At 48.2% G+C, this 14,493-nt stretch overlaps 1 protein-coding gene across 1 annotated transcript in view; it reads right to left on the bottom strand.

Annotated features, from left to right (window-relative positions):
* The window catches only part of RFT1 (RFT1 homolog), a 35,668-nt gene extending 28,364 nt beyond the window's left edge, over positions 1 to 7,304 (bottom strand). Inside the window, exons 1-3 of the mRNA XM_007081902.3 lie at positions 7,195 to 7,304; positions 3,626 to 3,711; positions 1,070 to 1,186 (exon numbers count right to left, since the gene is read on the bottom strand). Coding sequence (XP_007081964.2) covers positions 1,070 to 1,186; positions 3,626 to 3,711; positions 7,195 to 7,257 — 266 coding nt within the window. The 5' untranslated portion in view covers positions 7,258 to 7,304. The remainder of the gene's footprint in view (positions 1 to 1,069; positions 1,187 to 3,625; positions 3,712 to 7,194) is intronic.
* Positions 7,305 to 14,493: the final 7,189 nt, after the last annotated feature.

The following is a 14,493-nucleotide window of genomic DNA, read 5'->3' on the forward strand; positions in this document are numbered from 1 at the left end:
CTAAAAATAAAAAATATATATATTAAAATAGTAACATTGAACAGAAAAGAAATAGAATTTTAAAAATAGCTACCACTTATTAAGGCACTTACTACATGCCAGGCACTCAGATCTACCCCTTTTACACAGACCCCTCACAATGATCCTGCTATTACCCCATTGAAATGATGGGGAAACTAAGGCTGACAAGCACTGGGGAATTTGGCCAAGGTCATGGACAATTAGCCAAGGGCAGAAGCAGGGCCCAATCCCCATCTAACTCGTAAGTATATGCTCCTATCCACAGTGTGACACTGACGAGATAAACAAAACTCCTGGCAAGTATGTGCCTGTGGTTTGCACACAAATGACTAAAATATAGTATACAGTCAGTTCTTGCACCCAAATAAGCAACAGTCCAGTGCACAGTGTCCCCTAGCATGTGCACCACAGAGCACTTAAATATGACTGGGTAGCCAACAGTCATCCTCTAATAAAATGAATACCTACCAGCCTCGTGACAGTCATTTCCATGAGGCAAGAAGGAGTTACGGAAGGCAGCACTGAGAAAAAACCTCAAGTGCCAGCCCTCCCTGCAGGAATCTAACTGCAGAAAGGCCATTACAAGTTTTAGCTGATGTACTTGATCTTCAAGAATATTCTCAAGGGCTGAGAATTGAAATCAACATTACAAAATTGAAGAAAGATATAATGAAAGCCCTAAAAGGCTTTCAAAGAATGCTAAGTGGTTGTTAAAAGCTCAGAAAAGACCACAGGGAGGGGGAAAGATTAGGACTAAAGAAGACGGCACAGGCCCACTGGGGCCCAGAGTGGGCATCAGGAAGGGCAGAAACAACCTCCCAAGAGGGTAGAAACCTGGCCCTGAAGCCCCCACCCACAGCCTCCTCCTGGCTCCTGGCCATCCAGAGAGGAAACAGCCAAGATGTTGGATGCCTTCTCCTTCCTGTCCCATGCCCAGGCCCCAGAAACCCAGGCTGGAGACAATTCAGCTTTGGGCAAGTGTTGCTGTTTAACTTACAACACTTACGACGCTTGCTTTTGCACGTTCTCCTGCCAAAGCACAACTCACGTTAGCCACAAGAGGTTGAAGGTCTGGTTCCAGTCTCGCTGGGCACCCCCACTCAGACATGCTCTACGGAAGGCCTCTCTGGCCAGGAAGACGGTGGTCGAGTAAAGCAGTGTTAGCCTTTAAAGGAAAAGCAGAAATCAATAATGGGGGTGCCTGGGTGGCTCAGTAGGTTAACCTTCCGACTTCAGCTTGGGTTATGATTTCGTGGTTTGTGTGTTTGAGCCCTGAATTGGGCTCTGTGCTGACAGCTCAGAGCCTGGAGCCTGCTTAGGTTTCTCAGTCCCCCCGCCCCCCACTCACTCTGCCCCTCCCCCGCTCGCTCTTGTGCGCTCTCTCAAAAATAAACAAACATTAACAAAAAATAATCAATAGTGACTCTAATTATTTTTCATAGAGAGAATTTCTGAGATTTTGCCAGCGACAGAAAGAAAAAGTCTTGGTCATAAATCACTGGTGGTGATGTGAAGGGCACTGAGTTTTTACAGGGTCCGCGTACTAGTCTGATCCATTTGAACAACAGAGTTAGGAACCAAATTAAGGACACCTGAGTGTGTGCCTATAGAGCATTATATCCGGGATAGAAAGTGCCACAGTGGCCCCCAAAGCCTAAGGCCTCATGGCTGTAGGCAGAGGTATGGCTCTGACAATAGGAGAAAAGGACAAGATATGACCACACAGAGCAAGGGGACCTCTTGGTCACCCTGAGACTGGTGACCAATGAGAGCTCTTATGAGAGAAGCTGAGGCTCTGAGTGGCAGCAAAAGCTGGCCAAAAGCATCTCAGGACAGGCAATAGGCAATAGGCAATAGGCAATAGGCTGGTGGCCATTACAGAGGCCGCTGCAGCCCAGGTCAGCAAGGCTTGTCTGCCATCTTTCCCGGGTGGGCAATATTTAGGTGGACCCTCTTGCACCTGCATGAGTAAGAGCTGAGATTTTCCCTCATCAACAGGCCATGTGTGATGAAGTCAGAATGGAGACAGCCGTGGAGACAGACCTTAGCTGGGCTAAGGTCTCTCTGAGGATGTCCAAGGACCATGCTGCTATGCAGTGCTTCTGTCCAACATTGGGAAGGAGGAGACTGAACTGTATGTTAAGCAGAGGGCAGGCCAGATAAAGGTTGTCAAAGCAGAGACCTGAGAATCTGGGGAAGACCAGATGGCAAGAGGCCCAAACTGCTTTCAAATCTGAACACCTAAGAGATTTGGTCCTCTTCCTTCCTGCTTGCTTGCTTGCTTGATTTATTTTTAAGATTTTTTTTTTAAGTTTATTTATTTTGAAAGAGAGAGAGAGAGAGAGAACCAGTGGGTGAGGGGCCGAGAAAGGGTGGGGGGGACAGAGAAAGTAGGCTCCGTGCTGACAGCAGTGAGTGAGCCTGATGTGGGGCTCGAACCCACGAACCATGAGGTCATGACCCAAGCTGAAGTCAGATGCTCAACCAATAAGCCACCCAGGTGCCCCTAGGATTTTATTTTTAAGGATTTTATTTTTAGTTTTTTAAAATTAGTTTTATTAAAAATAAAATTAAGGATTTTATTTTTAATATATATTTATATATTATATAAATATAAATATAAATATTTATATTTAACACCCAATATGGGACTTAAATTTACAACCCTGAGATCACAGAGTCACACACTTGACCCACTGAGCCAATGAGGTGCCCCCCTTCCCACTTTTAAAACAGTATTTCTCAAAATATGATCCCTGCTTCAAAATCACTTAAGGAACTTGTCAAAATCCTGATTTCTGGACCCCTTCTCAGCCCCACCTAGTGCAAAACTCCCCCAGATGATTCCTTTGCCATCAAAGTTTGAGAACCTTCTCTAAGCTCTGAAAACGGAGCCCAGAGCATACATTTGGTGGGTATTCGATGTAAAATGCTGTCTGGAACATATGGTCTTGTTTATGAGGACATGAAGATACACCTGAGAAGCTGAGCTAACCTGAGCATTCACATCACTTCATAGACTTTTGTGTCATTTGTGAATACAGAATATGCGTGGGTGCCCTTGAACAGAAAAGAGAGTAGAAGGAACAAATGGAGTCTAAAAGACAAAGCAAGCAGCCTTCTAAGAGCTGCCAAGGGACTCATGACAAGGATGCACACTGTCACCCTAACCACCATTTTCCAATTATAAAAGTCACCGAGGAGGGAAGGCAGGCTGCTCCAGCCTTGCAATTATGAAGCACATCCTCACCAGCCGCGGGATTCCTGCTTCCTGTGCTGTCAGCAGGACAAGAACACAGGATTATACCTGAGACAGGGTTTGCAGTGAATTACTCCCACTCCTTTCCTGGGTTCTAAGAGCAGACAAACCGGAACAGCTGGCAGAGAAATGTGCATTTGGAGGCTGCTAATGGAAAACACTCCATGGGTCCATTAAAAGTAGCATTGCCTGCTCATTCCCCCATCCCAGCGTGCTCTTCCTCAGCCCACTGCTAGAACACTCCACTTCCAGTAAAGGCCCCTGCTTCCAAAATCTGAGGGTGACACACAGGTGCCCTGACTGGGGATGTGAGCTGTGGGCAATGCCAGGGTACTCCCTTCTTACCTCACGTTCACTATGCCAACGATTTCCTTTGACAGGAAGCGAAGAATAAATGCATTCAAGACAAAGGTGATCAATCGAAACAACACCTACAGAGAAAGAAGAAAAATACATGAGAATAAATTATGTTGGGAATATTTATTTTGTTGAAATGAAAACAATGTGGCTGCTCTTTCTAATAACACACTGATGTACAGCAGCTCTGCCATAGAGACCCTCCTGAAGACATACCACCTGTCTGTTTCTGCTGAAATTTCATTCCTGGAGGGGTCCCCTGGCACTTCTGTGCAATGGTAGAACAGCACACAAAGGCACTTGGAAATCTCTCTAATTTACTGATAAGAGGGAGGGCCTGACAAGTCAGTGAATTCCTTTGGGCTCAAAGTCAGGCGCTTCAGGAGACAGAGAATTCTAGTCAGTGCTTCACATTGGCCCTCCCTCCAGCTTGTTGAGAAATAGCACACACTTAGCAAGTGGGAGCCTGCAGGGAATGGCAGAATCTCCAGGAATCACAGGGTCTAATCTCTCTTCTCTGCCTAGCAATATCTGGGGATTCTGATAATGACATTCAATCTCTTTCCAGCTATTACCATTTGAAAGGGATATATCCCAAGACTTCAAACCTGTCAATTCAAACCTGAGCAAAGAATTCTTCCATGAGACAGAGAACAACAGGGTGCTAAGTGGGGATGCTAAAGGGGGATGCTGAGCGGGGTGCAAACCTCAGCCCCCGTCTGCATCCAGGAAGCATGACAGGTGTACTCCACAGTGTGCTCCAGAGCAAATGACAAACCTCTCATAGTTATCTGTGAACAGGTGCAATTTGAAAGACTCAATCAAAATATGCCAGTGGACCACAACAGTCTAAAAATCTCCAGGGAAAGGTATGACCAAAAAGGGAGAGTACAGTTTAACACTGTCCCTGAAGTGTCACAGAGCAGCAAGGTCTCCAAAGCCAAGATATCACAATATGGAGTCAAAGGCGGCCTTTTGAGAGTCTGATGAAAAGTTCTCCTTAGAAACATGCAGATACATACCTACTTACCAAATTTTTTACTCAAATTTAGACATTTGAAGCCAATTCATGGAGCCCTGAATGGAAAAACCACTCAGCTGAGAGTCTCAAATCACCATTTAGCTGTTAAGCCCTTCGTCTCCTAACTCTTATAAGCTTCAATTTCCTCCTGTCAAATGAGGTTACCTATCTTACAGGGTTGGTAACAACCATCAAATAAGACCTTAGAGGTGAAAGCATTTTTGACAATGAAAGTGAAAGGCATGGGGGCCGCTGGGTGGCTCAGTCAGTTAAGCCTCTCTTGATTTTGGCTCAGGTCATGATCTCACAGTTCATGGGGTTGAGCACTGCCTGGGGCTCCCCGCTGACAGTGTGGAGCCTGCTTGGGATTCTGTCTGTCCTTCTCTCCTCACCCCTTGCCCACTCATGAGCTCTCTCCCTTACAAAATAAATAAATTTTAAAAAAAGATGAAAGGAATTAACACTTTCACTATGGCCAGCTCAAATTCTTTCAGGATACAATGTAATTGCAAAGCTACCTCAAGTGTCTGCATTGTAATTTGAGAATACATCCAAGACCAGATTAAAACACTTAGGAAGCCTAGATTATGGCTGTTTTTAAAAAAATGACGTACATACAGTTAGTGTCAAATTTAATGTCAAAGTTACCATGGTCTAAACCTAACTGGTTTGAAGAAAGGGCCAAGTTAATGAAGCTCTAATGTTGTTCATGCGACCCAGTATTTGCTCCATGTAAGTGGCCCTTAGCAACACAGTCTTCATTTAACTTTGTAACGGACTTTACAGTTTTAAAAAAGCTTTCACATCTGTTATTTGACCCTTAAAAGCAATTGGATAAATGCACAGGAAGCAAGACTCAGAGCAAAGTGATTTGCCCAATGTCACATAATAATCATATGACCCAGCTTGACTTAATGGTAGGCCACCTGACTCCCAGTCCATTGTGTTTTCTGCTAAGACTGGTTTTCCTTCCTTCCTTCCTTCCTTCTTTCTTTTTTAATGTTTATTGATTTTGAGAGAAAGTCTGTATGCGCACGAGCAGGGAAGGGGCAGAGAGCGAGAATCCCAAGCAGGCTTCATGCTGTCAGCACAAAGCCCGACACGGGGCTCGACCTCACAACCTCGAGGTCACGATCTGAGTCACTATCAAGAGTTGGACACTTAACTGACTGAGCAACCAAGGCGCCCCAAGACTTGTTTTCTTTTTATGAAGCCAATCTGGGCCGTAAGGTATCATCAAAGCCTGAACAATCAGCACTGCGGATAAAGCAATGAACTCAGTTTTTTATGTCGTGGATAGAAGAAAAAACTTGGTACCTTCAAGGTTTAGTTAATTTAGGGTTAGGTGAATGTTTATTAAGCACATGACTTGTGCAAGGAACTCTTCTACATGCTTTATGTAAATTGTTTCATTCCATTCCTATAATGACCATTTAAGAAAATCCTTATTACTATAATAAAAATACCTAACATTCACTAAGTACTTATAATGCGCCAGGCACTTAACAGGCATGTCATCTAATCTTGCTAATGACCCCATGAGGTTGCACTAATGTTCTCATTTAAGATGAGGAAACTGATATTCAAAGTAAAGCGATTTTCACAAGGGCAGGGAACTACCAAGTGACAAGGACCAAACCTGAGCTCACATGTGCCTGGTTCTCTCTCTTAACATCCAAGTGAAATGCTGCCTCTAAAATATAGGGGAAGGGTGGATTCAGGACTCTTCTGAATAAGGGCTGAACTGAGCCACTTAGAATGACTAACTCCTAGTGTTAAAAGAATCTTTAGACACCATTTGGACCAACTGGTATGTACCTTAACTGACAGATGATGAAAATTAGGGCCAGGAAGGGGAAGTGACTTATCTAAGGTCACATAGCCAGAAGGAAAATGCAGCTAACATTTACTAAGTGCCCACCAAGAGCCAGGTACAGCATTAAATACAATTATCTGAATGACTTCAGTCAAGCCTCATAGAAACTTTATGAGCTAGGTACTATTATTACCCCAATTTTCCCGATGAGGAGCTGAGGCTTAGCAAGAGAAATCCTTTGTCTTGGTTCATGCAGAAAGCACGTAGTAGAACCAGGTTTCCTATCTAGGGCTGCCTAAGCCCAGGTATCTTTTTCTTAGCTATGCCATACTGTCTCTATGAACTCAGTCAGAGTCAGAGAGCTTGAAGAAGATGTTTGAGGGTCAGCGGTGGGGGAAGGAGAGAGTGAACTCCTTGCCTTAAAAATATCCAATTCTAGAGCACCAAAGGCGCCCCTGCCACCTGACCTAACCCTGTCCTACTACCATATGGGAAATATAACGCTCAGAAGGAAAACGACTTGTTTGTAGTCTCCCAGCCAGGCCTCTGAACTCCTGCCCAGGTGCCGGTTCTCCGCCGCCACCGTCTCCTGTTGAACCCTCAGTAGTGGGGGTCCACGACGGGACTGGGTGTGCCCCGAAGCGCGCTCTCAAGGGCCCCAGGGCCGCCTCCCCGCGCCTCCGGACTGCGGGTTGGTCTGCGGCCGGCCGGGCAGAATACCTGCAGGAGCAGACCGGAGGAGGCCAGCCGGGCCGCCTGGCCCAGCACCTCTCGGCTGCCCATCTCCTCGGCGCCCCGCCTCGGTCACCAGGAAACGCCGCCGCCGCCAGCCGGCCTAGTCGCGGGGAGATAGCGTCATGGGGCGGCTCGCTCTCTGATTGGTGATTTGGGGGCGGCGGGGACGAAGCAAGAAACGTTCTGGCCCTTTAAGTGAGCGGCTTGAGTGACGTCAGTGTTCCTGCGCCGCATCTCTTTTCCCTTTTGTGTGAGCTTAGGCGTTTTCTGTGCCTATCCCTCCCCGTCCCAAATAAGTTAGGAGAAGCTGTTAAAGTAGCCCCAAGCCTCTTCCCTGAGGCTCTCAGCCTGCTAACCAAGAAACACTGATTTCTCCGGCCTTGTTAATAAGATTCTTCCCTTTTGGCCTTGATTACAAAGTTGCGCCACAGCCCCCTAAATGAGGCAGGGCAGGAATTGTCCCTGTTTTACAAAGAAAGGACTGAGGACCAGAAGTTAAGTGCAGCATTTTTTCACGTGTGTGCTCTTGTGTAATCCTTCCTAAACTTGTGAGAATTGGGTCCTGTTGTCAGAGGAGTAAGGGGAGACAGTGGAGATGTAAGACGACTTGTTCAAGACTGCACAACTTTTGCCTCAGTGGAGCGGACCCTGGGCTCCTGATCCTAAACTTGCAGCGTTTGCTCGCATGTTCCAGCTGTGAGGACAGAGCAGAGGAATGGCTGGGAATTGCTTTGTAAAACGTAAAGCACCCAACACACAGCATCAGCTGCTCTGTCCTTGTTCTTATTATCTACTATGCATCCCTAGGGAGGGCACTTTCCCAGTCTCTTTTAGGCTTTCCGTGATTTGACCCCAGCCTACCTTCTGAACCACCTTTCAGACCATCACCACCATTCCCCAGCATTCTCCAGGCCTAGCCATCGGAGCCCTTACCATTCCTCAAACAGGCCCTCTCTCATTGGCCTTTATTCCTGTTGCCCTCTGCCCAAGGCACCTTCTCTGATGGCATTCCCCCTGCAACCACTCTCCAAGACCCCATTGTCCAGGATTTCCCGAGTAATACAGTCAGCACCTGCTATGGACTGGATGTTGTTGCCCTCCCCAAATTCATCTGTTTAAGCCCTAATTCCCAACGTGATGGTATTTGGAGGTGGGGTGTTTGGGAGGTAATTAGGTCATGAGTGGGGTACCCTCATGAATAGGGTTAGTGCCCTTTTAAGAAGAGACGAGAGAGAGGAATAGGAATGCTGTCTCTGCCATGTGAGGATACAGCAAGAAGGCAGCCATCTACAAACCAGCCAGCACTTTATCCTGGACTTTCCAGCCTCCAGAACTGCAATAAATAAATTCCTGTTGTTTAAGCCACCTAGTCCATGGTATTTTGTGATAGCAGTCTAAGCAGACTACGACAGCACCTGGAAAGCACTTTGTGAACTTTATAGCTTCTAGCGCAGTCTGCTTTGCAGTGAAGAGGCTAGAATGTGTGTCTCTGTCTAAACAGCCCATGAGCTGAATTCAAGAAGGCAAGAGTGAAGCCCACCTGACTTTGCCTCCTGCAGCAGTGCTGGAGAGGCTCCTAGGAGTTCCATAAATGCCTCCTGCCCTGTTATAGCTGCTATTGCTGCTGGAAGCAGACTATGGGACTCAAGGCCTATGCCTTCTCCTCCACCACTCCATCTTGCCAGGTTCATCAAGCTCTGTCTTATGGTAGAGGTTCAGAATGTATTTGACTATGAGACAGACCTAGCCCTGAATCTTCATTCTGCTACTCACTAACCTGGTGACTTCAGTATGCTCACCAATTTTTTTAAATTTCTAATGTTTATTTACTTTTGAGAGAAAGACAGAGAGACACAGAGAGAGACAGACAGAGAATGAGCAGGGGAGGGGCAGAGAGAGGGAGACACAGAATCCAAAGCAGGCTCCAGGCTCTGAGCTGTCAGCACAGAGACTGACACGGGGCTTGAACTCATGAACCGTGAGGTCATGACCTGAGCTAAAGTCAGACCCTTAACCAACTGAGCCACCCAGGTGCCCCAGTATGCTCACCTATTAAATAAGAGAGATTATCTATCCATCTGTTCTGCGAAGGTAATCACAAAACAGACAAAAGTCTAGCCCTTAAGGAACTTAAATTCTATTGGAAGGGATACCGAAAAATTCCTAATAATAAAATTTCAGGGTGCCTGAGTGGCTTAGTTGTTCAAGCGTCTGACTCTTGATTTCGGCTCAGGTCATGATCTCAAGGTTTGTGAGTTTGGGCCCTACATGGGGCTCAGTGCAGAGCCTGCTTGGGATTCTCTCCTCTCTCTATGTTGCTCCCCTGCTTGCAGTCTCTTTCTCTCAAAATAAATAGACATTTAAAAACATAAATAAAAATAAAATTTCACATAGTGATAAGTGTTATGAAAAAAATGAAATAAATAAGGTAATAGAGGTTTTTGGAGGGGGAGAGAGGATGCTGTTCTGGAAGGCAGAGTAAATCAACACATGGGAGAGGAGTGTACCTAAAGAGGAGGGAAAAAAATGCTAGGAGGCTGGGGTATTTGGCCCAATGGCTGAGATGCCCAAGGGCTTGACCTGGGCAGGCTGTCCACCGCCATGGACCTTGGGCTGGCAGGCAAGGTAGGCTCCTGCTCCCTTTATCCCCAGCCAAGCAGCCACCTCCTCCATAGCTCATCCCTGAAGCAGAACCAACCAAGAGCTCTTCATGTCCACATACTCCTAACCCTGGGCAACCTGCTGGGCTGGTCTAGGAGGGACAAGGAGGTCATTTTGCTGGGGGCAAAGAAGCCAAAAGGGAAATGCTCCAAGTGAAGTCCAGAGGGCAAAGCCTCCGTATCCGGAGTCCAGGATACGGACCCCAAGGGATCATGGGCATGGAGTTGGAGGCCTTTTCTCTCATTCTGGAAGTCAGGACTTAGTGAGGAGAGACTGAGCACACACTTTGTGCCCAGAGCCATACTGGGTGCTGGGGTGGGTGGGGGAAAGGACTGTGCTCAGTGTCAATGAGCACTGACCACTGGCTCCATGTCAGGCACTCACGTATGCACTGTACATGCGTGTTTCAACTCCTTTATCCCCTCAACAACTCATGGGGTGGGTATTACAATGGAGGACAATGGAGCACAGAGACGTTAGTGACTCACCCGAGGTCATTCAGCTAGGGAGCAGTCAAGCTGCTATTTGAACCCAGATGCTTTCTGACTCTGAATGCTTGAAGATGTTCCTGCCCTGAAAAACTTCTGGTCTCAGGGGCACCCGGGTGGCTCAGTCGGTTGAGCATCTGACTTCAGCTCAGGTCATGATCTCATGGTTTGTGAGTTCGGGCCCTGCGTTGGGCTGTGCACTGACAGCTCAGAGCCTGGAGCCTGCTTCAGAGACTCTGCTTCGGGTTCTGTGTCTTCCTCTTTCTCTCTGCCCCTCCCCCACTTGTGCTTTCTCTCTCTCAAAAATAAATGAATAAACTTGAAAAAAAAAAAAAAAGCTGCAAGTCCCAAAGGAGACGTAAGAGTCTGCATATCTAAACCACAGGGAACTTATGTGGCATTGAGGGGATGGACTCTGGGAGGGCTGCAGTGGTTGAGCGGCAGTGGGCTTGGAGGCTTCTCTCACCTCCATGCTGAGCCTCTCCAAAGGACTTTCCTCTCCTAACAGCATTGGCACCAACAGGGCATGGCATACCCCACGGTTTTTGTGTGGAGGGCTAAGCTCACGGATGGTGAACGGCTATCTGCTGGCTGTTGACTGTTTTATCCAGCCTGTGAACTAAAAATCGTTTTTACACGTTCAAACTGTTGGGGGGAAAATCAAAAGAAGAATATTTTATGACACATGAAAATGATATAAAATTCAAATTCCAGTGTCCGCAAATAAAGTGTTACTGGAACGTAGCCACATCTACCCATTTGTCTGCATACTATCTACAGCTACTGTCTTGCTACAAGAGCAGACGAGTGTGACCTGAAAAGCTGAAAATATTTGCTATTTTACAGAAAAAGTTTGCCAATCCTGGTGATCACCGTCAAGCCTCAGTGCCTGACACACATTAGACATTTTGCTATTGAATGAGTGAATGCATGGATAAATGAATGATGAAACTCTAGGAAAAGCAGGAAGACAAGAAGGGTTCTTTCTCAGGGGTCACCTGGTTTGAGGAACCAGTGAGGACACCAGACTATAATCAGTGGTCACTGAAGGATCTGTTTCCCCAGGCTTTCCCCCCTCCGTCCTGCCCTCTGTGCCAGGTGGCCTCCCTGCCAAGGAAAGCTGACCCAAACAGGCTATTTTATTACAAAGCTAGAGGGAGTGCCAGGGTTGACGCCAAGCCAGCTAGGCTCCCCAGGCAGCAGGCAGGGAGGGGGGCTGCCAGGTGGTGGCGAGGCAGGGGGGAAGCTAGGGCAAGTGGTGCCCCTGGCCTCTGCAGAGTGGAGACAGAGCTGGGCACGGTCCCATACACCAGCCGCTAGGTGGCAGGTGTCTTGGGTGAGGGCCCTGCTCTACCAAGGTTTCTTGCTTGCCTGGAGGACCTCCCCCAGGGCCCCTCCCCACAGGAAAACCTCAAGGCTCTGCCCCTCATTCAGAAGTCCTGGACATGAGAACGTGGCTGTGCGACTAATAGTCCATATTTGTTGACCCCATGCTGGCACTGTGCCGGGCACTTCGCTTTCATGATCTCATTTTACTCCCACAGCAGCCCCACGAGGTAGGCACCATTATTATCCCCATTTTACAGACCAGGAAACTGAGGCTCAGTGAAATTAAGGGACTTGCCGAAGGGCTAGTAAATAGTGGTGCTGGAATTTGACCCTGGCAGTATGGTTCTCAGACTCCAAACCAGGACTAAACTAGAGTGTTTATTGATAATGCTGATTCCTCAGCAGTTCCGATTCAAGAAGGCTGGGGTGGGCCTGGGAATATATGCATTAACCAGCACCCTAGATGGTTCTGATACAGTGCACCAGGCTCCGAGAAGCACTGCTTAAGGGCAGTTCTTCAGGCACCCTGGAAAATCTCCTTCGATGAGCTGAGAGAGTCTGTCTGCTTAAAGCAGGCAAAGTAAGTCCTGAGATCTGCCCCCAGGCTTGTCCAGGCTGCAGGGGTTTGCTGTCAGGATTCAGCTCTGGGTCAGTGGGCAGGGCAGCAGGGGCTGGAGGCAGTGCCTAGGTGACGGTCTTGGAGAAATTCCAGGCCGGAAAGGGTGTACAGTGCAGCACTGGGGGCCCAGGGTTTGCCCATGGGTTGAGGGTGAGCAGCCCCAGGCCCCTGGTTTTGCTGGCTCCTCTGGTCATTGACTTGTGCAGAGATAAGAGGGTAACCTGCCATGCTCAGTGTGGTTCACTTCAAAACAGCCTCTATTTAAGAGTCACCGCCTCCCCTGTGCTGTTCGTTGGGAGGGGGCATGAGGGTGAATGAGCCATAACCACTGTCCTCTCAGAACCCCAGTGTCCCTCTCCAGGAAAACACAAGAGTGATACCAGGCCCACTGAGGTGGAAAAAACGGGCCGGGAGAATTCAGGGGGAGGGGTCAGATCTTTCTGGCTGGGGCATCAGGGAAGCTTTCTGGCCGGGGCTGTTTTTGAGCTGTGCCTGAAAGGGCAAGAGGGCTTGGTCAAACAGAGGGACGTGCTGGGCCCAGAGAGCAGTAGCAGTGAGGGCTCATAGGAGGCAACTGGCACAGCCCGTTGGAGGATTTAGGAATAGACTCTGACCGCCCTGGAGTGCAGACTTCTATGACTGGTCTGGGGCCTAGTGCTGGACTGAGGGCTCTGTGAAGAACAAGTTCAAGGGTGTGGACACATATGTGTGAAAGAATACAAGTTCAGGTACATGTGTCCATATGCATGCGGGGAAGGCGAGTGTGCACGTGCATGGGTGAGCAGGTGATTTGCCAGGGTCTGCCTTCAGATATGAGTCTGTGTAAGGACGCATGTAGACATGCACGTGATGGCTACATGCTTGCGAGTTCACATGTACATATGGATATGGTCACGTGCAGTGCAGACGCCGTGCGAGGATCTGAAGGTGTGGATGCATGCAGGTAGACAAATACGCGTGCTGCTCTGGGAGTCAGCCTTCAGGCTGATTCTGGGTCCTTAGACCCTGTGAGTATAGTAATGGTTAATGTTGTAGAGTCAGGCCCCCCTTGCCATGCGTCACTTTAATTCATCCTCTCATCAATCTTATGAGGTGGGCTTACAATAGTTATATAATAATCTCAGTTGTTATTATCCCCATTTTACAGAGGAAGAAGTGGAGGCTCAGGAGAGTAAAGTGATTTGCTTAGGGTTACTCAGCCACCAGGTAGCAGAGCCAAGGCTAAGCCCAGGCTGTGGGACCCCAGAGGCCCACCCCTTACCATTTCCTCCAAGCAGCTGCTAAGCAATTTGTGAAGTTCCTGGGGAGGAGATGCCCTGGTGTTTAGCTGGCCTGGATGTGGCGCAGACACCCAGAGCTACTCATGGGCTAAATAGGAAGGCGCTGTCCCTGGGGCCTGGCTCTTGGGACCCATGGCTACACGTGTACAAAGGTCACACAGAGGTGAAATGGAGCAGCCCTTGTTTATCCAAAACCCCAAAGAATTTGGGCTGGAGCCAGTGAGAGGCCCCTAGCCTGAGCAATGCTGTGTGTCCTGCTCTTTAGAACAGCAGCCCAGCATAGAGAGTTGTCCCAGACTCCACTGTGCTAGTTTCTTGAAGGCCTGAAGGCCTGCTGTGAAGCACCTGCCCCTGAACAAGGCCAGGATCCCGGACTGAGGACCAGTGGTGGAGCTGGGAAGCAGGGCAGGCCCTCCCTGGGCCCCACCAGCCCGTTAGCTGCTGCAGCACCAAGCACCAACTTGCATTCCCGTCTTTCTTCCTGCAGTGGGCCTGCCCTGCCGGCCGTGTTACAAAACAAAACAAACAGCAACACACAAAAGGGTCTCTCCAAATCATTGTCCCTACCATTTGGAGGTGGGCTGATCTGAGGTCAAATGCCTTTGGGGCAACTCATCTCACTTCTCTGAGCCTCCCTTCCTCATCTGTATAATGCGGGTAATAATAGCCCCTGCCCCGTGGGTTACAGTGAGAACTGAATGAGGTCATGCATGGAGAGGCCGCCACACCGACAGGCACATGGAATGAGCATGCCTCATCAACAGGAGCCATCAGTGACATTTTCACCAGATTTGCTACGACGGGGCTGACATCATTTCTCCCTGTGACCTTGACAAAGCATTGAATCTTTCTGGACCTCCATCCCCCACCCCCATAGAGATTTTTTTTACTTTTTTCTTTTTTTTTT

This window comes from Panthera tigris, chromosome A2, assembly GCF_018350195.1.
Source record: "Panthera tigris isolate Pti1 chromosome A2, P.tigris_Pti1_mat1.1, whole genome shotgun sequence".
Taxonomy (NCBI): Eukaryota; Metazoa; Chordata; class Mammalia; order Carnivora; family Felidae; genus Panthera; species Panthera tigris.